The following is a 26,525-nucleotide window of genomic DNA, read 5'->3' on the forward strand; positions in this document are numbered from 1 at the left end:
ATAACTCTGTTTGGACGTTGAAAACAAGAAAACTAATTTCAATGAAACTTGATTTGGATTCTACAAAGAAACCCCAATTAAAGCCACTTACACATACATTACATATTCCGTATCAACTCGAGACATTACACGATTCTCATAGAAACCACAAACACTTCACAACAACTACTAATCCACACCTCTTTTCAGTTTTTACTTCTGCATCAAAAAGACAAGAAGTTGATACAAAGAGATAAGGGGAGTGTTTTGGTGATTAGTCAATCTCTATCGATTTAAAAACACAAGTTTGGATCCTTCTTCGAACTTCATGTTCATGAAGAAACTTGTGTAGTCATAGTCGAATTTGAATTCATCATCGCCGGATCAGCATCGTATCCGTCGAAGTCATCGTCACAAACACGTGCTATTATGCCCAAATCTCTTATACAAGAGACAAACACCATTCTTTATTTTTTTTTATTTTTTTTTCACTTGGCCAACTGGCCGAACACCACCGTACGTGTTCCATAACAAGCGCACATTCATAGAGATAAGAAACCACTCAAGTTTCATTTTTTCTTTTTTCTTTTTAAAACCAAAGACACAACCAACCCAATATGCTCCCTTACATAAGGAAAAAGAAGAATAAAATAAATAAATAAAAAGTGAAACTTGCATAAGAAGCAAGTAACAATAGGTTTTTACTTTTTAGAACACCATATAAGCGGAAACAAACAAAACCCTAACCCATAAGAATAGATATCCATAGGATTGAAGAACACATAATGTGTTAATGGAAGAATTATATTAGACTCTCATAATTAGAATGTTACAACTTATGTTCTCTTATATACACAAGAGATTTCCTAAACTATGATAATGTAAATGTAAATAATATATTTAGATAAATGTAAATATTCCTAAGACTATATCTTCTAGATTCTTCTCAATATTCATAATTTACATATTCTTAGGTTTGTGGTTCTCCATATCCCAATATATTGCTTTGTTTAAAAACTTCGCCAAAGCAGCCTCCTGATATAATTCAGATCAGTCCGAGGAAATCAGTGGGTGGGGCTATAAAAGGGTTTAAGAGATTTCGAAGCCTTGACCCCTAAGGTTCAGCAATGGCGATGATAATGTCAGATCTTTTACTGGATTTGGTAGAGGAAGTGCTCATTAGGGTTCCGTTGACATCTCTAGGAGCAGTGCGATTGACTTGCAAAAAATGGAACCATGTATGCAAAGATGGGAGCTTTATAAAGAAGCATATCGGTGAAGCAAAGAAGAAGCTAGTGAATGAGTCTTAGATGATCACGATGATGGATCATAAGGTTTATCTGGTGACCGTCGATCTCCACAGCAATGTCGATCCATCTATTACGCTTAAAAGTAGACTTTTTAGACTAAAGGATAATAATGCAAATCAGGTTGATAATGTATCTACAGTCTTTCAGTGCGATGGTTTACTGTTATGCATCACCAAAGACCCCAACTCTAGGCTTGTGGTTTGGAATCCTTACTTTGGGCAAATAACGCGGATCCAACCCAGAAGTAGGTACCACAGATATGACAGTTACGCTCTTGGGTATGACGAGAAGAAGCACTACAAACTCTTCAGATATGTGGATCCTTGTTTCGGCATTAGTGCAGAGGCACGGATTTGTGAGTTTGAACTCTACAGTTTTGAGTCTAATTCATGGAAGGTTGTTGTTGATGTCAGTTCTTACTGCGGTATAGAGTTTACTGACAGTGGCTTGTCTGTAAAGGGCAATACTTACTGGTATGCTAAGCGTGACAGAGGAGAAGATGATGTTAATTTCTTGATCTGTTTTGATTTTACAACAGAGAGATTTGGACCGCGTCTGCCTCTGCCTTTTAACGCTTCTCCTTCTTCCAAAGATATTGTTACCCTCTCTAGTGTCGGGGAAGAACAGTTTGCGGTCATGTTTCAGGACGATGATACATTGAGGATGGAGATTTGGGTCACGAGTAAGGTTGAGCCTACAGAGGTTTTGTGGAACAAGTTGTTTTTAGCGGTTGATATGACACCATTCATTGGTTCTGAGTATATGACAAACGCTGGGAGTTTCTTCATTGACCTGAAGAAGAATGTTGCAGTTGTTTTTGAACGTGATTTGGCTTACACCCGCAGCATTGCTTACATCATTGGGAACGAAGGATACTTCAAAAAAGTGGATCTCGGCGAATATGTAAACCTGAATTGTTTCCCACTTATCTGTTCTTATGTTCCAAGCACAGTGCAAATCTAACCTGCTGATTATTATTACTAACTACTGTTTTCTTTTCCTGTCATCTTCGGTTGTATAAACCTGGCCATTGTTTATATCTGTTATCTGGAATCTCGACATGACCTCAACTTTCTATTTTCTTTAACTTTGTTTCATCCTTATCTTTCCAATTGAAAGCGAATCAAACATATTACCTGTAAACTCTCGTGTGGCTCTTCCAGTCAAATGCATCTTTGGCAGCTTTCTCTAGCAATACTAGATAGCTGAAAGATAGAGAGTAATAACTCTGTTTGAACGTTAAAAACAAGAAAAAAAAAACTAATTTCAACGAAACTTGATTTGGATTCAACAAAGAAACCCCAAGGCCACTTACACATACATTACATATTCCGTATCAACTCGAGACATTACACGATTCCCATAGAAACACAAACACTTCACAACAACTACTAATCCACACCTCTTTTCAGTTTTTTACTTCTGCATCAAAAAGACAAGCATTTGATACAAACAAACATGACCAATGGGCCAGTAGTTTCGCTACATCAGGAAGGCTTACTAAGCTTTCTTCTGTGAAGCTGCAGATCTAATGGCGGTTTTTGCAAGCGTTGAAGGCTTGAGAACACTCTTAGGGTTAATAGCCTTTCTGATTTTGAAAGCAGCCCAAGCTGTGCCAAACGCATATCCTGCTGCATCAAGCCCTTCGTTTGTCGCCTCAGCTGCTTTACCTCCATACCTACAATATTCATCAAACCAAAATTTTACACTTCTTATCTTAAAAATTATCCAAATAACCAAGAGTTCCAAATCTCGAATACTCAGATATTACTTACTTGTGATCAACGAGTTCGGTTGTGACAGTGGAAGAGGTTGACATTACATTCCTCCCAGCTACTTCAACAGCATCACATACCTTATCTATCAAAACATAACCAACAACAGTCTTAATTATCATATGAATATGGCCATATAAAGTCGGGTTAAGTACATTATATAATATAAAGATTAGTGGACTTACTGAATCCGTCAAGAGATGCAAGGATGACTTCTCCAGGAAGAAGGCTAAAGAATTTCTTTCCTACTTTGGTGTTAGCCACTGAACTTGTGAAGAATCCAGAAACTTTAAGGACTCCAGAGAGAATGCTGTTTGCCACATTCTCTGTCATTTTGGTCATCTGCTTCACTCTGCATAGGCAAAAAAACATAATGAGACACCAATACACATAACTATGAGCAGCAATAATGACATTTAACAAGACTATATGTCATGTTTGGAACACATATCGTCTCAGCTTTCCAATTACACTCATCCAGGACACTCAAATAACAAATCAAAACATACTATTTAAAGACAGTTCACACAAGTTTCTATCTATCTAGACATTTTCCTAAAAATAGAAATCACATTCCACCTACTATTTAGTACAAAAAATCACAATTTCAAATTTTGACACAAAGCATATCATACACACATACCTCCTGATTCTTTTCAAAGTGTCAGGATGAACTTCACTCTCTTTCTCAGCCTTTGACAACCTCCGTTTCATGAAACCATTACCCCAAATAAGCCTATCCATAGTCACATCACCACACCAAAGAATCCCTTTAATCAAATGACCAGAGCCAGTCGCAATCAGCTTCGCCGCCTTCCCACTGTAATCCTCAACATTGGGAGCTAACGTCGTCCAATACGCCGAACATTGCCTCTCCACAATCTCTTTCCTCTCTCCAGTAAGCTCAACCGGAGACGTCTCCCTCGCCACCGTCACATCTAAAACCTTCTCCCCTGCTTCTTTCGCTTCCTCTGAGACTTGCTGAACAGTGAAACAGCTGTAATCCTCCAAGATCTTCTCAAGATCAACAAGCAAATGCTCTTGACCTTTCGAAGCAATCGTGAGCCCGTAGTTCAACATCTCGTCGGAGTTCTTCTTACCTCCAACATCTCCGTCTTCTTCATCGCTGGTAGGTCGTAGCGTGAAGAAGTAATGAGACTCATCGACCTTGACCGAGTTCTCATCTTTAGTCAACGGCCATTGGATCTCATCGGCGACACTAGCGACCACAGCGACAACGTTATCTCCTTGCACGATACGGATGATCGAGAGATCTCCGCACGCGAGCTCGACGCTGTAAGATTTGTCGATCAGGTGGAGAATCGCGCCGGAGATTTTCAAAATCACTTCCTCCGTCGCAGCGGGAGGAGCTGAAACGGAGGAGGGATTAGTCTCTGGTTGCTCAGGGAAGAGATTACGAGCGAGATCGTTCATATCCAGAGAAGGATAGAGATTATTAGTGGAAGAGGATGAGGAGCTAGGGTTAAGAGGAGGAGCTTCGGGATTCGATGTGTCAACGGTGGGGTAAAGAGATGAAGCTTGCTTGTCGCCGGAGGAAGCCATTGTCGTCGGAGATTTTCAAAATCGGAGAAGATGATTAAAGAATGAATGAAGAAGACTTGGTGTTGGTTTAAGATATTTATTTGAAGAAGGAAGGAAAGAGACAGAGTTAAAGTATTTGTGTCTGTCAGTGATGGTGTCATGGTGAAGACGTGGAGGTTGCGCGTAAGTAACGCGTGTACCCGGTCTAAACCGAACGGTTCGGTTTATAACTTAACCTTGTCGACATCTTTTTCCCGCGCTGTTACACGGTTTAGTTTTCTGATGTCGGTCGAGTGTGACTCGAGTCCATTTGTCTCGGAAATTGCATTTTACTCATAAAGAGTGTACTGTTAGTAATTTTATATTTTTCGATTCGACAAAATAAATACTATCATTGTAGATTTAATTTTAGAAAAAAGATAGTGAGCTACACCAAGTATAGCTGAATACATGACCACACATACCAACTTAAAAAATGTATAGCTAATTACACGAAATAAATGTATTGTATGGCCACATGTACCAACTATGTGATGGTATGTGCTCAATATTACGATCATTTTTATTCTGGTACACTGTTTGTCAGAATCCAGCGTTGACTAGATATATCCAGTGTTGACCAGCAAATTTTTTTTTTTAGTATTAGAAACAAAAGTATTAAAAAAATTTTGTTGAATCATTTATGGTTAAAAAAATATATCTATATCCAATATAAAGATATATTATATATGTTTAATGCATTCAATCTTTTTTTTTTTTTTTTAACCAAACATAAAATTAAAAAAAGAACTCCAAGATTGGTGGCCCAAACTGGAGGATAGCAGTTTACAAAAGGTAGATTCTGAAAACAAAGATCTTGACGACCGAGCAAGGCAATCAGCCCTTGAGTTGAAGTCTCGTGGAATCCTATCGAAGGTGAAAGAAGGGTAAGAGGACCGAAGCGAAGAAAAATCCATTTTATCAACCATTCAATCTTATAATAGTTAGGCAATATACATTCAATCTTATAATAGTTAGGTTTTTTTTTAAAGTTCAAAACTTAAATAAAACTGAAAATAAATCATTAACAGTTTTTAAGATATTGAAACTTATATCTTTCTGAATACTAATTTAATTACTTTAGAATATTAAAGCATTTTAATTTGTTTGATGTATATTGTTTGTTTGTTGTATTTGCATCATTATTTTGTGAAATATTTTTAAATAATTATAATATTGTAATTGTGAGAAAATAAAATTTATTCATTTTATCAACCACATAAATTTAGTTTTACTAATCCACCGATGTGAAACATTAAAACACACATTGTTTTCTTCATAGATTGAGTAATATATATTCATTTTTAAAAATTCAAATCACAACATATGCAGCACAAATTATAAGGTTAGTTTCAAATTTGTACTTCTCAATTAATATAGTAGGATATGTGGTAAAATAAATGTTTTAATATCTGAAAAATATATTAATGATTTTTAATTTATTTAAAGTTAAGTTTTACAATTGAAAACAAAAAATTATAAGATTGATTGCATTAACAAATGTAAAATATATCTCTATAATGAATATAGATATTTTTAATGAATAAAAGGCCATAAATTATTCTATAAAATAGTTTTATATTTTTGTTTCTAATACTATAATAAAACTTAAAAAAAAAAATTTGTTGGTCAACATTGGTCAACGCCGGTCAAACATGGTCAACGCCGAATTTTGACAAACAATATACCGAAATAAAATGATCGTGATGTTGAGCACATGTCATCATATAGTTGGTATATGTGACCATGCAATACATTTACTTGGTGTAGCTGACAATCTAATATAATAAAGTAGGGTTACACCTCTAATAAGCTCTATCTATCTGCCACGTGGCACTTCTGAATTCTCTGTTTTTTTTAATAATGTTTTATCTCATGTTTAAGCCAATTGATATGTAAATCATTAATGGGCCACATAATTTTGTCGACTTCTCGAATAAAAACCGACGGAATCTATGACTTCCGACTTCTCCTCTTCCTCGCATCTCTCTCTTCCCCACCCCTTCCCCCCTTATCTGTTCAATTCTGCGAGATTTTGAATCAGCCGAGTCGAAGGGAATCTCGACATCTCCATTCTTTCACAGCTTGACATATGGCAACTATAAAACTGACACCTGTTCAAAAAACTTGTTCACCAAAATTTTAACTAAACTACCAATAAAACACATTTAATCAAATACATATAACTCACACTTTAAACATAAAACTAAAAAAATATATTTTCAATTAATCCACAAATAAGTCATTTAATCTTACACTTTAAAATTAAACTTTCTTATATAATAAAGTAGAATACCTCCTAAAACTTTCTTCCACAACTACTGTAAAACTAACACTTGTCCAAAAAACTTATTCACCAAAAATTTAGGAGGTATAGATTGTATGCACTGGGAGTGGAAGAATTGTCCAACTGCATGGAAAGGACAATATTCACGTGGGTCTGGAAAACCGACAATCGTACTAGAAGCTGTGGCATCTCAAGATTTATGGATTTGGCACGCATTTTTCGGACCACCAGGTACGTTAAATGATATCAATGTTTTGGACCGCTCACCGGTGTTTGATGATATCCTAGAGGGCCGAGCTCCGAGAGTTACATACATTGTCAATGGACGGCAATACAAAATGGCTTACTACCTCACTGACGGTATCTATCCCAAATGGGCAACTTTCATCCAATCCATTACACTTCCACGTGGTCGAAAAGCAAAACTTTTTGCTCAATATCAAGAAGCATGCCGGAAAGATGTAGAGCGTGCATTTGGAGTCTTGCAAGCTCGATTTGCAATCGTGAAGAATCCCGCACTTTTTTGGGATAAAAGAAAAATAGGGAAAATAATGAGAGCATGTATCATATTGCATAATATGATAGTCGAAGACGAACGACATGACTACAATTTCTACGAACCATCAGAGTTCTATCACGGAGAAGGAAGCAGAACTTCTCATGTCGATTTAGCGTATTCTACAGATATGGCAACAAATCTAAATAACATGATGGGCAATCGAAATGACGTTCAAGATACAGAAATGCATGATCGTTTGAAAAAAGACTTGATTAAACATATCTGGCAAAAATTTGGTACAACCCAACAATAAATCTTATTCCGAATTTTGTAAAATATGATTAATATTTTTAATTTTGTATCTTATGTTTAATATTCCGAATTTTGTAAATATGTTTAATATTCCGAATTCTGTAAAATTTTATTGTTTTCTGTTTAATGTAATATAAATATTTTTTTATACATGATAGATTAGTAAAATTTGATAATTAATTAACAAAAAATTTTAAAAAAAATTTATTTAAATGAAGAGTAACCTTCATTGGGTTACTCTAGTGGAGGGATGATTTTAGTTAAGTTCTAAGTGGGTTACTTTACTTATTTTAGTATTAATTATATAATTAATTAATCCTTGAGTAACCCTCTCAAGTTACTGGAGTAATGATGCTCTGAGATACTTCTTCTCTTTCTTTTTTTGTAAAACTTTTTTTTTTTTTTTAGATACTTCTTCTCTTATTATAACTCATTGTGTTATCTTTCATTATATCAAAATTTATTATATAGGCTTTTTATCTTTCAATTTTGATTTGTGCTATCATCTTCATCAACGCAGGTGTTAAAGCAAATGGAGCCATGGTGTGAACTTAAAGATAAAGTGGTTCTTGTGACAGGAGCTTCCTCTGGTATAGGAAGAGAGATATGTCTTGATCTAAGCAAAGCTGGCTGTAAGATTATCGCAGCAGCTCGTCGTGTCGACCGTCTCGAATCTCTCTGCGTTGAAATCAACAGCTTCAATACAACCTGAATCCAAGCTGCAGCTCTTGAGCTAGACGTTTCATCTGACGCAGCCACCATTCAAAAAGCGGTTAAGAAAGCTTGGGATATCTTTGGGAAGATCGATGCGTTGATCAACAATGCCGGGTTTAGAGGCAATGTCAAATCGAGTTTGGATTTGTCAGAAGACGAGTGGGACAAAGTCTTCAAGACAAACTTAACCGGAACTTGGTTAGTCTCCAAATACGTATGCATGTCAATGCGCGACGCTAAACATGGTGGTTCGGTGATAAGCATCTCATCAATCTCTGGACTCCACCGCGGTATTGTGCCTGGTGGAGTGGCGTACGCTTGTTCTAAAGGTGGTGTAGACACCATGACAAGGATGATGGCTCTTGAGTTAGGTGTTTACAAGATCAGAGTGAACTCGATTGCACCGGGGGTTTTCAAGTCAGAGATCACACAAGGTCTAATGGAAAAAGAATGGCTCAGGACCGTGACCGAGCGGACTGTTCCGTTAAAGGTGCAACAAACCGTGGATCCGGGGATTACTTCTCTCGTTCGCTATCTCATTCATGACTCTTCTCAATATATATCAGGGAATACATACATTGTCGAATCTGGAGGTTCATTGCCTGGTCTGCCAATTTTCTCATCTCTCTAAAAATCTGAAACCCAAATATTATGTGTTTTATTTAATGCGATAATAAGTGAATACATACATATTCACATTTACTTCTTCTTTTTTTAAAACAGTATAACATTAACATGGTTAGATTTGAATAATCTGAATCAGAGCTCATCGTATTTGAGTTCCTTGTGTTCCACTTTAACTGGAAATCTCTTATTGACCCAAGCAATGTAACCACCGTCCATGTTTTTTACAGTCTTGAAGCCCTGTTACATGATACAAAGAAATAACGTTTATAGAGAGACCTAGATCCTCTGTTTTTATTCACGTCACAAGTAAAAAAAAGGTCAAGAAGGTACGTTAAGATCTTGAATATTTTGGTACTTACGGAAGAAACAAGAACTTTGGTAGCATACAATGATCTAACTCCAGATTTACAACCCTGCAAAAGAAGATCAAAACAACAGATTCAAGTACCAGAACCAGTGGATTGAGTAAAAAATTATGCTTCCATATGATCAGGACAAGACTCGGTTTATTACCACGACGAGATGATCGGTTTGGTTGCAGAAAGATGAGACATGTTCCAAGAAATTAGGGTTAATATCTTGACCTTGTGGAGTATATAACCAGTAAGGAACATTGAAGACTTTCTCCGAATCAACATGGCCTTTTTCAAATTCTTCAACAGTTCTGTTTCAAACAGCTCTCACACTTCAGAAAAATATCGAACAAACAATAGAGACGTGACTGAATCTGAACGGATTAAATTTTTTTACCTGACATCAAGAAAAGTGTAGCCAGAATGAATAAGTTTATAGGCTTGGCTCACATCGATAGTAATATTAGCTTCTGGTTCTGAGCTTGATGAAGTCGTGCGACAAAGATGAATAGAAACAATGAAAAGAAGAAGAAATGATCTTATAACGTGTAAAGAAACCATTTTAATTGCTGATTTATTGTTTCGGAGAGATAGAACAAGAATCAGTTAAATTTGTACAAGAATCAGTTTCGGAGAAATGATCTTATTCATGTTTAAATCAAGGTGCAATTAAAGCCGCCGTTGGATTCTAGTACTCTGTTTTCTTTTTGGCGGCAGAGGTGTATACCGCCGTTGGATTCATTACCTGTTGTATTACATTTTGTTTTGTTTAATCCTTAAATGGGGATTATTTGACTCGGATCACTTTTGTGAATTTTTTTTATAAACAATGTTCTTTAGGATTTGGTTGACCAAACCACTCGTATATATTGAATCTCATTGACAAAGAAAGGGAAAATAAATTTATTTTAAAATCAATATATATGCATATATGCAAAAAATAATATTTAGTAATTACTTGTTTACTTGCAAAAAGATAAAGAAAAATGATATTTTTGCAAATGTCTCTTAAATTTTTATTTAAACTATTTTTATAATTAATAACTCAATAATGTAGATTTTTATGCTGTAAATATATAACTAATATTCCAAAATAATGATGCAAAGAAATTGTAGATTTTGTAAGTTTAAGAAAGATAATTGGTTTAATCAATTTATGTTATTCCATTAGGTTGTCTACCCTTATATGTTGACTAGACCTTATCTCTATGAGATTTACATCTATCTCATTAACAATATCCTACAATATTTGTATCTATCTTAACATATTTGGTGAATGAAAAAAATTAAAAAAAACTCTTTCATGTTTTAAAATCGTACAAAGAAAACACTAGCTAATTTTGTCTCTCAAACAAATGTGGATTCAAGAGCATTGTCTTAGTATGAGATGATCTTGTAGATATTTTGCACACAAATAAAAGAAAGATCTTGCATAAAATTCTTGATTAGTGGACATTAATTTCAGTTCACTACCCCTAAAGTTTTTATTAAGTGTTGATTAGTGAACATTAGGCCATGAATGTTTGAGAGATTTTAGGTAGTTTTTAGATTATAGATTTTAGGTTTTAAATTTTAGATTTCTGTTTTTGATTTTTGGATTTTGCAAAATAAAATTGAAAACAAATTAAAAACTAAAAATTTGTTTCTTAGAGGAACCATTGAAGTGGGATTTTGGATTTTGTTAAGAAATTAGTAAAATCTTTAAGAATCTAGATTCCCTATTTTTTTAGGGAAACCACTTTTTATAAAATCTTGAATGGTTAAAAAATTCATTTTTGGAAAATCTAAAACCAAAAACCATTTGAAAAAAGCACATCCATCCAAGGCCTAGTCTTCTCTCCTAAGAATGATAGGTAAGTAAAAACTAATTGTTATTGTACTTAATAAAGACTTCTTTCTTTTTGGTAGATTTCATTCAGGTACGAATTTACAAAATTGAAAAATACTCTCTTTTAATTTTGTTTTCGAAACGTACAGTAGTTCAAGTAATATACTAAAAATATCATCATTGATGATAATAACTTATATTCTCAGTGATAATAATTATTTCAAGAACAACCAAATATTCTCAGTGATAATAACTATTTCAAGAACAACCAAATATTCTCGGTGAAGTGCTTAAACCAAAAAAAGTTTAGCATCCCAGTTAGCTTTCACACTTTAGTATTTTTCCAAAAAAAATCAAAAAGTTTTATGTTTTCATACTTTAAACACTAACCTCTTCCCGTCAGGGCTTAACTTGAGTTCGGTCCTCTCTGCAACAGTGGTTTAAGGTATGTGTGACTAGCTTATGACTATATTGCATAGCAGAACATGTAGTTGTTAAATAACCGCTAATTTAGCGATTAAGATGTGAAATTGTAATCGGTAAAAGTCGCCAGGAAGTCTTCTATCAGTCGTTATTTAAGAAAATCAAAATTTAACACCAAACTCCATAACCTAAATCATAAACTTTAAAGTTTAAATCTTGAACATTCAATTCTTAATTTTAAAAATTAATTCGTAATCCAAAAAACTAAAACATAATCATTTTTATGTATACATAAAACCAAGCTTTAATGCTTATAAGAAAATCTAATTTTCCAAAACTTATCCCCAAATCTCAAATCTCAATCCTAAACCCTATACCCCAAACCCTTAACCAAACTCCAAAACCTAAATCATCAAATACAAATCTTGAAGTTTAAATTCTTAATAGTTTATAATGAATTCATAAACAATAACAATTAATGGGGTGTTTGTGTAAAATATCTCACATCGGAAAAATGTGAAAATATTTAAGTAATATATAAAGGATTAGGACATCTTTACTCATTGCCAATTGGTTTTGATTTGAAAGCTCACGGTAAAGTCTGATTTTAATATGATATAATTTAACATGGTATCAAAAACTATACATGCTGACCCATTAATTAGTCTGGCCCAGATAGAAGCTCGATCACGCTATTAATTGATGGTCCAAAAGAAGACTCAATTCTATCGAGATAGCTAAAAAAAAGAGTATTCTCCGGAATCAGCTTGGATATAAATTTTTCATACATAACAACACACCACACCAACAATTCTGAGTTCTAAATTCTAATGGTCATATATACTCATATGTATAAACATGTTCTTTGACCCTTTTTGTTTTGGCTAAAGAAATCCTCATTTGTATGTGCCTCGCTCTCTCTGCTCTTAAACTTACATTATCTTTTTGGACATGAATACATCGAAAAAAAAAAAGTACTAGAACGAACGAGAAAAAGAAAAGAAAAGGTCGGTGCCGTATTGATATCACCAAAGTGCACTCCCCCACCCAAGAAACCGCAACAGCCAAAACGCGCAATGATAACGTAACTGATGCTGTACCGGACGCGTCGGAAAGGCTAACTGCCATCGGTTGCATACTCGGTGATGCACGCTTCTTCACTCTAAAAACATACGTAGCAAATGATTTGCAATTTACTAATCATGAATTAAATATTTTTAAGTTAAAGTTTGAGTTGCAATGTATTATGGTTAGTTGATTTATAGTTCTCATTTTGAGTTTTTATATCCTTTTATAAAATTGCTAACTCAAAAAGATAATGGAAAATTTCGTGTGTGTTGTAAAACACTTAGTGGACTCTATCTGACCGGCCCGTCTATTAGCTCTATAGTTACGGTCCATTGTACTAAGGCCCATTCGGCCATGTCCTTAGTTATGTCGGTTTGTACTTAGTCTCTTATGAGACTCTATATATATGTTGTAACCTCGAGTTTGATCATTAATAAGACAAGAGATTTCGTTCCCTAAATCCTCTAATTTACAACACGTTATCAGCACGATAGCCTCTAAGGCCAGCTGAGAAAACCCTAACCACAAAACCCTAAAGCCGCCGCCCACAAAACCCTAAAACCGCCTTTGATCTTCTTCCTTCTTCGAGACTCATCTTCTTTGTCTCGGAGATCTCTTGTTGATTCACGAGCATACTTAGCTCGTGATCAAGTTCTATTCAAAACCCGATCGAGGTTCGTTGGTTCGCGGTTCGGGGGTGAGTTCGCGAGAAGCTGATCGAGAGAATCTGTTCGCGGTTCCGGGAAGCATCCGAGAACGGTCCGAGAGCGGTACGAAGATCCGGACGAGAGCAGTACGTGATCCGGACGAGAGCAGTACGTGATCCGGACGAGAGCAGTACGTGATCCGGACGAGAGCAGTACGTGATCCGGACGAGAGCAGTACGTGGTCCGAGGTTCATGATCAGAAATCAAAGGTAAATCTGAGGTCTTTAGCTCCCAGATCATATCCAGTCAGACCCTAATTGGTGAAAGGTAAACAAGATCAAAACTCTCTTAGAACCATATAATCGAATCTGGAACTAAAGCTATAAGAACCCTAAAATATCCAAGTAAACAACAAACAAACTTAAGATCTATAATCCTGTAAAACTTAAAAACTGATTCGCATAGGATTGATAGATTGCTTGTTAAATTGCACCAAAAGATATCAAGTTTAATTTGGTTTGATTGCTTGATTGATTGTTGCATAAGAACCTAGAACTAATTTAGATTCATAAGGATCAAATTAAAACAGATTGTTCTAGGAAATTAAAACTTGGATCATTCATGCATAGCAATTAAAATCGGACCATGTATAGGTTGTTTAAAAATCGGCTGCATGAATTAATCTTAGGATTCCTTAAGCTAAAACTTTAGCATAGCTTTCCTGTAATTTTCGGCCATGAAAGCCATAGAACTCGAGCATGAACTTGTCTAGGATCAATTAGGATAATTTCCAAAACCTTGAATCATTATCCTAAACTTTAAGTAAAATTTACTTTAATATTCTAAGAGTATATCCGATTAAAATAAAAACTTTGTTAAGTTTCTATAAATTAAAACATAAAATCGGAAATTAAAATATTGGTTAGGATAAGTTCCTAATTAATTATGGTAATTATCTAAAACTCTTAAGAAAATAATTACTAAATCCTAGACTGAATAGGAAAACATAGAAAAGGAAATCCTATCTAGAAATAAGGAAATTGTTGCATGCATTATCTATTTGATTTTGTTGTCCTTGCATGCATAAATATAAGCCACGAAAATATGAGTAAGGCAAGGCATGTTTCGGTCTTAAATACCGCATGGCCTAAGGCATGGTTCGGTCTCAAATACCGCATGACCTGAATTAATATTTGTGGCATGGTTCGGTCTCAAATACCGCATAGCCTAGACTAAAAACAGTTCCATGGTTTGGTCTTAAATACCACATGGCATGATCCAAATTAATTACATGGTTTGGTCTTAAAAACCACATGATATAATCGGGTGCATGTTCTGTATTAACCTAAAAAATCAAAGGACCTATGTGAGTGTATTAAGGATGATAATGATTGCACTTAGAAAAATATATATAAGGTGATTATGCATATGCACACCTTGTTGAGAGTCTCAAGAATCAGTACCTCACCATAGAAAATCCTATTGACCTTTGGACAGAGTTGAAAAACAAATATGGACACCAACAGATGGTGCTCCTACCAAAGGCTCAATTCGATTAGAAAACCCTAAGGATCCAGGACTTCAAATCCTTGGATGAGTATAACTCAGAGCTTTTAAGATTGTCTCTATCCTAAGGTGGTGTGGTACTGAGATTACTAAGGATTTGCTAGAGAAGACATTCTCGGCTTATCACACTAAGGGGTTTAAGACCTATGCAGACCTCATCTCTTGTTTACTGCTTGCTGAGCAAAACAATGAGCAATTATAAATGAAAAAGTGCAATGAAGCTCACAAGGTTAACATTACAAAGAAAAAAATCCTCATGAGCCTAAAGAGCCTAATGAGACCAACTACGTCCACAGAGAAAGACACTACGGCCGCGGCCGTGGTGGCAGAGGACGTGGTCGTCGAGTAGGCCAGGCTAGCCGAGGAGGCCGCGGACATGTTGGTCCAGGTCGTGTGGACTTACCAAGGAAATAATTATGGTGGTCAAGGCCATAGAAACCGATTAGGCTTCGGCCTTGGTTGGTATAGAGGCCGCGGGTTATCTAAACCCGCAACATAAGACCAAGTCCACTTGTAATAATAATTATGGTATAGAAAACCATTAGATAAAGACATGCAGAACTCCTAAAGCACCTTGTTGATCTCTACTAAGAGAATTTGAAATAAAGAAAATAAATCCAGAAATCTAACCTGGTTCATCTCGATGGTGAAGGAAATTTCAACCATGAGAATGATGACTAAATTGGATTATGAGATTTGTAATTGCCTAAAGAAAAATATTTAAACTCATGTGGTGTATTAACTTAGTTTCTATGCTTTGAATTTGATTGAATTACTATTTCCTTCATTATATATTTGCAAGTTTAAAACATAAAATTATTGTCCTATTTATAGAAATGGCCAAGGACATATAATAAAAGGTGCCAATGTTAGTACAATTGCGGGTATAGCAATTTTATGTGAAGGCTACGGCCAGGCTCACATTCTGTTGCCTCACGGCACACACATTGAGTTATGTGATGCTTTATACTCACCCAGCTCTAAGAGAAGCTTATTGAGCTTTAAAGATATAAGATCAAATGGTTATCATATTGAAACCAAGGGTGAAGGATCTAAAGAGTTCCTCTACATTACAGAAAATGTGAAAGGACAAAAGAAGATCCTAGAGACTATACCTGCACTAGCCTCTGGTTTATACCATGCTAAGATTAACATGATAGAAGCTAACTTGGCAAAGCAAAGAAAGAAAATGTTCAACGAATAATTCACTTTATGGCATGACCGGCTTGGCCAGCCGGGTTCGAACATGATGCGTAAACTAGATAAGAGTTCGAAAGAGCACATCCTCAAAGAAAGAAAAGTTTTCCCTAAAATCTCACTTGTGTAGCATGTGCACAAGGGAAACTTATTATAAGACCATCACAAGTAAAAGTCAGCAAAGAAATTTTTCTGGAAAGGATACAAGGTGACATATGTGGGCCAATACACCCACCTAGTGGGACATTCCGATATTTCATGGTGATGATAGATGCATCAACCAGATGGTCCCACGTATGCTTGTTATCCACGAGAAACCTTAGCATTTGCTAGGCTCTTAGCTCAAATCATTCGATTAAGAGCACATTTTCCGGACTTTCCACTTAAGACTTCACATCCCAAGCGTTTAATGATTTCTGTATGTCCATGGGGGTGAGTGTGGAACATCCTGTGGTACATGTTCATACACAAAACGGATTAGCTGATTAGCTGAATCCTTCATTAAACAAATACAATTAATAGCTCGACCATTGTTAATGCGTGAGAAGCTTTCTGTGTCGACTTGGGGACACACGGTCTTACATGCATCAGAACTTGTACGCATCAGGCCATCTAGTGAGAATAGATATTCCCAACGGGTCATTAGCCAGACATATCCCATCTAAAACAATATTTGGGTGTGCCGTTTATATTGCATCCATTAAGATGGGATCTCAAAGAAGAATGGGAATATACGTTGGATATGAGTCTCCCACCATTATAAAGTATCTTGAGCCAACCACATGTGATTTATTTGTGGCCAGATACGCGGACTGTAAGTTTACAGAATCTGAATTCCCTATGTTAGGTGGAGAGAGACTAGCAAGCTGGTCAAAGAATTAATATGGAATCAAACATCCTTAAATTGGCAAGATCCTCGAACTATAGCATGTGATGCAGAAGTTCAGAAGATTATACATCTTCAAAGCTAGCTAATAAATTGCCAGATTCCATTTGACCCAAAGAGAGTAATAAAATCGTACATACCAGCTTGCAATGCACCAGTACGTATTGATGTTCACAAGGAACACAATAATCAAGTTGCTACAGAAAGGTTCCAAAGATAAGATTCCTCGGAAAAGTAAAAAGAGGTGCATATCAGACCGAGGTTAAGGGAATTACAGAAAATACAGACATAGCCATGGCAAGACCTAAGGTACCAAAAATGAGGTTTGGGACGCTAAACCTCAAGGACCTAAAGGTATTAATAATAATGAGATCTCAATAAACTATATCATGTCTGGAAGATAATGGAACCACAAAGATGTCGACATTAAAAGAAATATTATACAAGGTAGCACTTGAGACAAATGAGGATCTAGAGCCCACGTCTATATTAGAGTGCACTCAAAGCAAAGAAAGAAGCTATTGACGTGGAGCTTAACTCTTACAAGAAGAGTAGTGTGTTTGGTCCGACCTTAAGGATAACACCTGAAATTAAAGCCAGTTGGACACAGATGGGTCTTTGTGAGAAAGAGAAATGAAATTGTGAGATACAAAGCACGGCTTGTAGCACAAGGATTCTCTCAAAAAACCTGGCAAAGATTATGAGGAGACATGCTCCCCTGTGATGGATGCAACGACTTATTAGATATCTAAAAGTCTGGTTGAAATTTGTGGTTAATGGATGTTGTAACCACATACTTATATAGTCCACTGGATAATAAAATGAGATTACCAGAGGGTATAGAACTCAAAGATAAGAGTAGTTCTCGAGAACAATACTGCATAAGGCTAGACAAATCCCTTACTGGACTGAAACAAAATGGGTGTATGTGGTACAATAGATTCAGTAAGTACCAAGCCAAAGAGGGCTATAAAATGATCCCATCAGTCCATGTATTTATAAAGGAAGTTTGCAAACAAAGGATTTGTAATCATAGCAGTATATGAGGATAATTTGAATATCCTAAGAACCTCTGGGAAATCGCCCAAACAGTAGAATATCTCAAGAGAGAATTCTAAATAAAAGACCTAGGCAAGACAAAATTCTGTTTGGGGTTACAACTTGAGTACATAAAATCCTTGTGCATCAAATGGCATATACAGAAAAGGTACTCAAGAGATTTAATATGGAGCAAGCTCACTCATTGACTAGCCCAATGGTTGTGAGAAGTGTAGAAGTGGATAAAAGAACCATTTGCTCCTAAGAAGGACAATAAAGAAGTTATTGGTCCTAATATGCCATACCTCAGTGCTATAGGAGGGTTAATGTTCTTGGCTAGCCACACTAGACCAGAAATAAGTTTTGCCGTGAACCTCCTTGCAAGATTTAGTTCTTGCTAGACCCAAAGGCACTAGAGTGAAATTAAGTATTAATTACGTTGCCTACAAGGAACATTTAATTTTGGGTTTATATTATACTAACTATAACAAAGATGTTTTAGTTGGTTTTGTTAATGCAGGTTATAGCAAAGAAATTTTAGTGTGTTTGGTCAATATTGATGATAAGGAGCCAACAGCACTATATGAAGACAATACAGCCTGCATCGCACAACTCAAGGAAGGTTACATCAAGGGAGATCGGACGAAGCACATCTTGCCGAAGTTCTTCTACAAAAGGCCGGAGAAGTTCAAGTGGTGCAAGTTCAGTCATGCGACAACTCAGCCGATCTCTTCACCAAGGCATTACCGACAACAACATTCAAGAAGCTCACGCACCAGATTGGAATGCGGAGACTCAAGGACTTAGAGTGATGTTTGGAACAGGGGGAGCAATGTGTGCTGTACTCTTTTTCCTTCACCAAGGTTTTGTCCCAATGGGTTTTCCTGGTAAGGTTTTAATGAGGCAGCATCCCCTAAGCACATTGCAGCGATCCCATCCAAGCATAGGCACGGTCATCTCGTCCAAGGGGGAGTGTTGTAAAACACTTAGTGGACTCTATCTGACCGGCCCGTCTATTAGCTCTATAGTTACGGCCCATTGTACTAAGGACCATTCGGCCATGTCCTTAGTTATGTCGGTTTGTACTTAGTCTCTTATGGGACTCTATATATATGTTGTAACCTCGAGTTTGATCATTAATAAGACAAGAGATTTCGTTCCCTAAATCCTCTAATTTACAACAGTGTGTTAATTAAAGCCTTTTTGTTAATTGATTATTAAAAAACAAACCCGTTGCATAATATTCGTAAATTATTCAGAAACAACCGAAAGAAATAATATCAACTTTGAATTTAATGTAAATCACACGAAAAATAAAACAAACACCAATTTCCCTAAGATTAACATAGTAAAAAAATTCACTTCCTTATTTGAAAATTCAAAAAGTGAGGACGAAATTCACTTCCGATTTAATTTCCTTATTTCGGAAATTTAATAACAAAAATATTAAATTGAAGAAGGTGAAGGACAAAAAGTGATGACGTAATCAGCACCGGAGCAAGTAAAGGTGCTTGTACCGTCGTCGTAAGCGTAACTATAAGCCGTCGGACAAGCATTCTTAAAAAAAACAGCGTACTCGCTAGGCTTACACGTGTCCGGCGTTCCAAACGCGCCGCTACAGCAAAACTCCGGCGTTCCAAACGCCTCACAAGCGCTCTTGCACGCCACACCTGTCGTTCCAACTGCTTCAACCGTTACCTTAAGCTGCTCCGGACACACACCGTTGAGATCCGCCGCGCAGCCTGCGGCGTTGCACTTACCGACTCCGATGGCTCCGTTGTTAGGGACGATTGTCATTGGTAAGTTGTAACCGTCCACGAGGCTGACGTCGTAGAAATCGAGATTATCGGCGCCGTTGAGTGTGAATTCGGCTAACGTAGCTGGAGGGATTGCTCCGGCGCCGGAACACTCGATTTGGGACGAGGCGCAGTCGCCGGTGACGCAAGTGAATCTCCCAGTGGTTTCGTTTTGGTTGCAGAGTGTGCGTCCCCATATGCGGCCGGACCAAGCGGCGGGTATGGAGATGAGTCGTGACTCGGAAGAGCTGAGTTGGAAACCGGTGGTAGGTAATGGAGCGGTGCCGACGCCAGAGAGAAGTCCCGGCCAGACGGTGTAGTTGCACTGGTTAACGATGGTGAAAGTGGTGGAGGAACCAGCATTGATGAGAAACAGGATCACAAGGAGAAAGGAAGAGACTTTAGCCAAACCCATTGTTCCGGTGAGATGTTTGTATTGTAAGATCTAAGGAGAAGTTGGAGATTATATACATAAGAGAATTTGGGGATTTGTGTAATGGAAAGTTCCATAAAAATATATTGGATATATTTGTACTACTATATGATGAGTCGGCGGCACATTGCAGGTTCATTGATTATTTCCTTTATTCCAGCATTAAAACAAATAATAGAAACTGCGAATATAGTTTTTATTTAATTTCCCTTTCTTACAATTTTACATTTTCGTTTTCATGCTATTTGTTGATGATCTTGCTAAATTAAAAACTAGAAATTTAGATAAGGTTTAGAGGAAGAAAAAGGTCTCTTTTGTTTGTTCAGGAAAAAAGTTATGTTTCAGTTTCACTTTTTGATTGTGTAGGTTAATTGTATGGGAGGTGTTGGGGTTGGGTCAACGACAATTGAAGCTTGTCTTTGGGTATGTTTAGCCCTGGGCATAAAAACCGGATCCAGAGAACCGAATATCCATGGGTAGTCCGACTGAGATCCGTTCGGTTATTTAGTAGTATTCAGAACTGGACCAAACCTCATTCAAGACGAACAACTACCAGGGATATTGTGCAAATGTATGTCACCAGAAAAGCTTTAATGAAGAATGTATTTCAGAAGACTAAGCAGAGGGTTTCTTTGACCACTGACATCTGGACTGCTCCTACAACAAGAGCAAGCTATATGGTGATTACAGCTCACTTCATTGATGCATCTTGGAGATTAAGGAAGCTTATCATTGGGTTTAAGAACATCCTTGACCACAAAGGATCAAGCATTTGTACCATTTTATTGAACTGTATGGCCGATTGGGGTATTGAGAAGGTGTTCACCATAACAGTGGACAATGCAACGGCCAACACATCAGCTTTAAGAAGATTCGCAGAGAGATTTCAGGACATGGGGAATGAAGCTTTGGTTCTAGGTGGCGAGTTGTTGCATATGAGGTGTGCAGCTCATATCATTAATTTGATTGTCAAAGAGGGGTTGCATGAAGTGCAGAGGAGTGTGGTTGCTATCAGAAATGGTGTCCAATATGTGAGATCATCTACTAACAGAATGATTTCTTTTGAGCAAAGGGTTGAGGTTGATAAGAATGTGACACGAGGTAGCTTGTCTTTGGATTGCAAAACAAGGTGGAACTCAACTTATTTGATGTTAACAAGAGCTCTCAAGTACAGAAAAGCATTTGATAGGATGGAGGCAGAAGACAAGTTGTACAACGACTATTTTCTCGAAATAGTGGATAAAGAGGGAAATCAAAGGGTTGGACCTGTCACCACAACTGACTGGGATGCGATAGATAGAATGGTGCAGTTTCTTCACATCTTTTATCACTCAACATTGGTCGTTTCTGCATCTACTTCTTTGAGTTCTCATAAGTGTTATGCTGAGATATTTACCATAGAGAAGAACTTGATCAGACTTAGTAATAGTCGAGATTTGGAGTTGCAGACAAAGGCAGAAGCTATGAAAGCTAAATTTGATAAGTACTGGGAAGGTATGAAGAACATCAACATGATTCTGATTGTTGCAGCTGTCTTAGATCCAACCAAGAAAATGCAGTTTCCGCAGCTTTGCTTTGATCAGATATATGGTAAGGGAAGTGCAGATGCTAAAGAGATGCATGCATCAGTGTTGTCTTTGATGAAAAGATTGTTTGAGGGATATAGCCATGGAGAGATTGATGAATCATCTGCTCACACTCCAGGGACATCAACTTCTCAGTCTCAAGCTCAGTCTTGTAGTCACAGTGCACAAGAAAGTGAAAGGGATGATTTAGAGTTTCCCGATGTGATCCACGGTTATGAAAGAATGGACTCTGTGTATAATGAGATGGTGCAGCAGAAAGGAGTTAATGATGCTAGCAGTGAGTTGGAGCTTTATCTAAAGGAATCTGTTGAAAGTCCAAATCTGATGTTGGGAACAGAGTATGATGTGCTTGGCTGGTGGAGGCTCAATACTCCAAAGTTTCCCATTCTCTCTGAAATAGCTAGAGATGTACTTGCTATGCAAGTTTCATCTGTTGCCTCAGAGAGTGCTTTTAGCACTAGTGGCCGTATTCTAGACCCTTACCGGAGTTGTCTTACTCACAATACCTTAGAAGTTCTTATGTGCACTGAACAATGGCTTAAGTGTGAGATTCATTTGAATGACAAGGTGGTGGTCACTAATTCTGATTTACTAGCAGACATCGAGTTACAAGATCGGCTTCAAAAAGGTACATTCTTTCTTCTAGAATTCTATATCAAATTATTGTTTATTGTGTTGATTCTTAACTCCTCATCTTTGTATCTTTCGTAGAGTTTGGCCTATAAGCATGTTAAAGGAGCATCAACAATCAGTACAACCTACAAGCATATTTATGTACTTGGAAAAGCTTGTAGAATGTACTCGTTTAAGTTTTAAGACTCTTACCTCTATGTTTTTTGATGATTTCCAATCCATGGTTAGATTTTGATGGATTTGGAACTTCGTAAACACTATATTATGTGTTTGGCGATTGTCTTTTGTTGTTTTTCAAGGGTTGTAGTATGGATGTGGTCACTTGAACTTTGTAAATTTTTTGGTTATTTTCGGTTTTTTCGGTTATTTGGATAATTTTATCCAAATATAACCGAACCGAAATTAATTCGGTTATTTATAGGTATTCTTTTGTTGTATCCGAACCAAACCGAACTCGTGTCTAACCGAACCGAACCGAAAACATTTCGGTTCTCTGATGGATCCTAAGAGGATGGAACCGAAGAACCGAAAAACCTAAGAACCGAACCAAACCGAAGAACCGAATGCCCAGGGCTAGGTATGTTATTGTTATGACTCGTATGTTTATTTATTGCTATATATCAATCTAAATTCATACTTCAGTTATAGATTCTTTCAATCTAGGTAGGACGATCAATATTGATATAACAGCAGACGTGTGATTCCAATGCTAAATCGGGAAGAATCATCACAAATGCAACAAGCACTACAAGATTCTCCTAAAACAAGATCTACCGAGACTGAATATCAAATTTGCCCACAATAGTACAAAGAGATCAGTCCAGTTTTAGCAATCATGGTATACAGAAGTGACCAAAACAGATTACAGTCACAGACTAAGATTAGATCTTTATGTCATCACATCACACACATTGTAAAGAAAGACAAGACACTGCAACTAATCGAATCACACACATATCATCCAAATCTCAAACTTATAGGATCAACAAAAGCAGTGAATAGGTTTGCAAATACCAGTCATAAGAGCAATATAGAGAGGTAAGAAAAAAAAAACGCCAAAAGAAACCATCCTAAACGACTCTAGCAATCACACTATAGTCATTACACCAAAAAAGGAGCATTAGGTAGTAGAGATTAATAGAAAACAAAGAGGTATATGAACATTACTCTCTTCTTTGCTTTTAAGCAACCAAAGAACATTCCCTTGCAAAGTGACCTTCCTTGCCACAATTGAAGCACTTGCCACTGCCACCACCACCACCGCCGCTTGCGCTTCCTCTCCGATCACAGTCACGAGCCATATGGCCAGATTCTCCACATTCGTAACAACCACCACTAGCACCACCAGAAGGTCTCTTGCTAGTGCAAACTCTGGCAATATGGCCAACTCCGCCACAGGTATAGCAAGTGTTCCCACCACCGCCGCCGCCACCTCCAACGTTTTGCCTACAGTCCCTTGCGAAATGTCCAACACCACCACACAAGTAGCATTCATCACTGCCAGATCCACGACCACCACCTCCATACCTATTTCCACCGGAACCACCACGACAATCCTTCGCCAAATGACCAACCTCTCCGCAAGTATAACACGGACCGCCACCGCCACCGCCGCCTCCAAAGTTCCCACCACCGCTCTGCCTAGTACAATCCCTAGCAAAGTGTCCTACATCACCACATTTGTAACATTCACCTTCGCCGCCGCCAGATCTACGAACACCACCACCTCCAAAGCTTTTCCCACCACTACCACCGCTACAATCCTTAGCCATATGACCAATCTCACCGCAATTAAAACAACTACCGCCGCTTCCACGGGAATTATTCTCTTTCTTGTTAAGAGAACCGCCGCCTGGAGCAGTTACATCAATGGCCTTAGTCTTCCCATCGCCTCCTAGCGTGATCGTGTACTCTACCGATTCACCAATAGTCAAGCTACGGAAACCATCGGAGACGATTGAGGATTGGTGAACAAAAAGCTCTTCGACGCCATCATCGGGAGTGATGAAACCGTATCCTTTACCATCGCTGAACCAATTAACTTTTCCGGTAAATCTCGCCGCCGATTGATCTTCCATCGCCATTAGATCAGAGAAAAAAAGGTAATTAAAGAAAAAAGAAACTCGAAGCCGTTTTGATCGTACAAAGAAAGGAAACAAACCAAAAAGGTAAAACTGAAAACCCTAAATTGCGAGATCTAGTTAACTCTTAATTTCTGATTTTGACATTTAATTCGCCACGTCAGCTCCCTTATCTATCGGCCGGTTGTTACACGTGCGTGCGCATTTTGGATCAGCCCCATGTTTTAGCTTATGAATTGGGCCTGTTTATTTAAGGATTTATAAAGAACTGAGCATATTTATATGGTAGGTTTTCACACCATTTTAAAAGGTAGAAAACTAAAACATCTCTAAAACATTTCTTTTCTTGCATATATCTAACTTTCTGTACTATAAAATCTATATACAGTGTCGGTCAGGTATTATTTGGTGTCCTACGCACAATTCGGTTTAGAGGCTTCGCAACAATTTTTTTTGGTACCCATTACATTAAAGAAAAAAAATTATAGACCTCTTTTTAATAGATTCACACAAAAAGTAGAAAATTTTGACCCAAATTCTAACTAAAATCTGATTTTTTAAGCAAAAATCTATTTATTTTCTATAAATTTAAATATTTTTCGATAGACTTACTTAGATAAAACTTTTTTAAAAAATGCCTTAATTATTAAAGAAAACAAAATTTGGGACCCTAAGCATTCACTTGGGTTGCTTCCTCTCCGGGCCGGCCCTGCCTATATACAAATATTAGTGAGAACAAAATTTAAAAACAGTTTTTTACATTAATTCTCAAAAAATTTGTTAATTTAACTCTTATACTGAATCCTACTTTGCAATTGCAGTTTAATCACAAAAACACTGTTAATAGAATGTGTGTCTCCTTCGGTTAATTTTCTTTGTAGTTGTATTGTATTGGCTTTGGAGTATAGGGGGGGGGGGGGTTGGTAGCAGCTTGTTTGGTTCTCAATTCTGTTTCCTTCACCAAACCTGGGCAGTTTATCTCTTTGTGTGTTAGTCAAAAACAGTAGGTGCAATGCTTCTTGACTGTTGGATATGGGTTTTACCCAGCCTTAACAGGCTTTCCTACAGGCCCACTATCGAAACAATCACCCCAAAATCCAGGAAGGCAGGACGACTAAAACCCACATGTCGGGCCGACAAAGCTCTTGGAAGGCCCAATTAGGACGGACAGCACAATGAGTGACGGCCCGAATAAGAACGATCACCGACTTTACCTGAGGACAATCCCACAGCGATCCCGAGGCAGAGAGGTGAAGCGTCCCATCAGCTATAAGTACCGAGGGAGCAGTTTGCAGAAGGCTTCAAGTAACATCGGGCAAGAGTCAGGAGTAAATCCGATTCTAAGCTATAGTTCAGTTAGTCATTTTGAGAATACAGTTCTCTGTAATTCGCCGAACGGCTTACAACGGTTGCATTGTAATTCGACGATCTTTGACTATCTTAATAAAGTCCTTTGTTTCGCCCTTCTTTTATATTACCCCCGAGTTAGTAGCTATACTAATTCAACATTTGGTGCGCATCCAGGGAACCAAACAAGGGAAGCTTTTGAAGAAAGTCCAACATCGACAGAGCAATGGCAGAAAGAGAAACGACTGGCAGCGACGGATATGTGGCGGACACGCCGGACCGCATCCAGCAGGCCCAAGAGGAGCTTCCAATACCGCCGACCCGCCCCCGATAACGCCGAACGGCTCAATCGGAGAAGGCACCAGCGCCCTTGACATAGGAGCACTAATGAGAAGCATCCTGGAAAAGATCGACGCCCAGGACAGAAAGACAGAGGAACGATTCGCCACTCTCTCTAGCGTCTGCGCAAAGCTACAAGAAAATGCCGAACACCCGGACGGCACTAACAGAGCCGATCCCAACAATGCCGACCAGAACCAGATAGGAGAATTGGCCGAAC

At 37.5% G+C, this 26,525-nt stretch overlaps 3 protein-coding genes and 2 pseudogenes across 3 annotated transcripts; 1 reads left to right on the forward strand and 4 right to left on the reverse strand.

The window, feature by feature from the left end:
• The first annotated feature begins 1,106 nt into the window (after positions 1–1,106).
• LOC104747615 (F-box protein At5g42460 pseudogene) lies at positions 1,107–2,310 on the forward strand (annotated as a pseudogene).
• Positions 2,311–2,553: 243 nt separating this feature from the next.
• LOC104747614 (protein EARLY-RESPONSIVE TO DEHYDRATION 7, chloroplastic) lies at positions 2,554–4,767 on the reverse strand. The gene is made up of 4 exons (XM_010469279.3): positions 3,708–4,767; positions 3,250–3,416; positions 3,065–3,149; positions 2,554–2,967 (listed from the first exon to the last, which is right to left on the reverse strand). Exons 1-4 carry the CDS (start codon positions 4,625–4,627, stop codon positions 2,790–2,792), a joined length of 1,350 nt encoding a protein of 449 aa, XP_010467581.1. The 5' UTR covers positions 4,628–4,767; the 3' UTR covers positions 2,554–2,789.
• A 4,326-nt stretch (positions 4,768–9,093) lies between these two features.
• Positions 9,094–10,064, reverse strand: LOC104747616 (rhodanese-like domain-containing protein 17). Its single transcript, XM_010469281.3, has 4 exons — positions 9,835–10,064; positions 9,598–9,748; positions 9,444–9,497; positions 9,094–9,321 (listed from the first exon to the last, which is right to left on the reverse strand). Exons 1-4 carry the CDS (start codon positions 9,996–9,998, stop codon positions 9,217–9,219), a joined length of 474 nt encoding a protein of 157 aa, XP_010467583.1. The 5' UTR covers positions 9,999–10,064; the 3' UTR covers positions 9,094–9,216.
• Positions 10,065–19,399: 9,335 nt separating this feature from the next.
• Positions 19,400–20,377, reverse strand: LOC104747618 (thaumatin-like protein 1 pseudogene; annotated as a pseudogene).
• A 3,099-nt stretch (positions 20,378–23,476) lies between these two features.
• Positions 23,477–24,866, reverse strand: LOC104747619 (uncharacterized). The gene has a single exon (XM_010469283.3). It carries the CDS (start codon positions 24,620–24,622, stop codon positions 23,720–23,722), a length of 903 nt encoding a protein of 300 aa, XP_010467585.1. The 5' UTR covers positions 24,623–24,866; the 3' UTR covers positions 23,477–23,719.
• Positions 24,867–26,525: the final 1,659 nt, after the last annotated feature.

Source organism: Camelina sativa, chromosome 15 (genome assembly GCF_030686135.1).
Source record: "Camelina sativa cultivar CO46 ecotype springtype chromosome 15, ASM3068613v1".
Classification (NCBI taxonomy): domain Eukaryota; kingdom Viridiplantae; phylum Streptophyta; class Magnoliopsida; order Brassicales; family Brassicaceae; genus Camelina; species Camelina sativa.

What these genes read in the sequence shown, in the direction of transcription:
- LOC104747614 (XM_010469279.3), bottom strand. Translation starts at nt 4,627, where the DNA reads ATGGCTTCCTCCGGCGACAAGCAAGCTTCATCTCTTTACCCCACCGTT. An exon ending in ACTTTGAAAAGAATCAGGAG is followed by an intron (nt 3,417 to 3,707) that starts GTATGTGTGTAT and finishes TTGCCTATGCAG; the next exon opens with AGTGAAGCAGATGACCAAAA. An exon ending in TGCATCTCTTGACGGATTCA is followed by an intron (nt 3,150 to 3,249) that starts GTAAGTCCACTA and finishes ATGTTTTGATAG; the next exon opens with ATAAGGTATGTGATGCTGTT.
- LOC104747616 (XM_010469281.3), bottom strand. Translation starts at nt 9,998, where the DNA reads ATGGTTTCTTTACACGTTATAAGATCATTTCTTCTTCTTTTCATTGTT. An exon ending in TACACTTTTCTTGATGTCAG is followed by an intron (nt 9,749 to 9,834) that starts GTAAAAAAATTT and finishes TGTTTGAAACAG; the next exon opens with AACTGTTGAAGAATTTGAAA. An exon ending in AAACCGATCATCTCGTCGTG is followed by an intron (nt 9,498 to 9,597) that starts GTAATAAACCGA and finishes CTTCTTTTGCAG; the next exon opens with GGTTGTAAATCTGGAGTTAG.
- LOC104747619 (XM_010469283.3), bottom strand. Translation starts at nt 24,622, where the DNA reads ATGGCGATGGAAGATCAATCGGCGGCGAGATTTACCGGAAAAGTTAAT.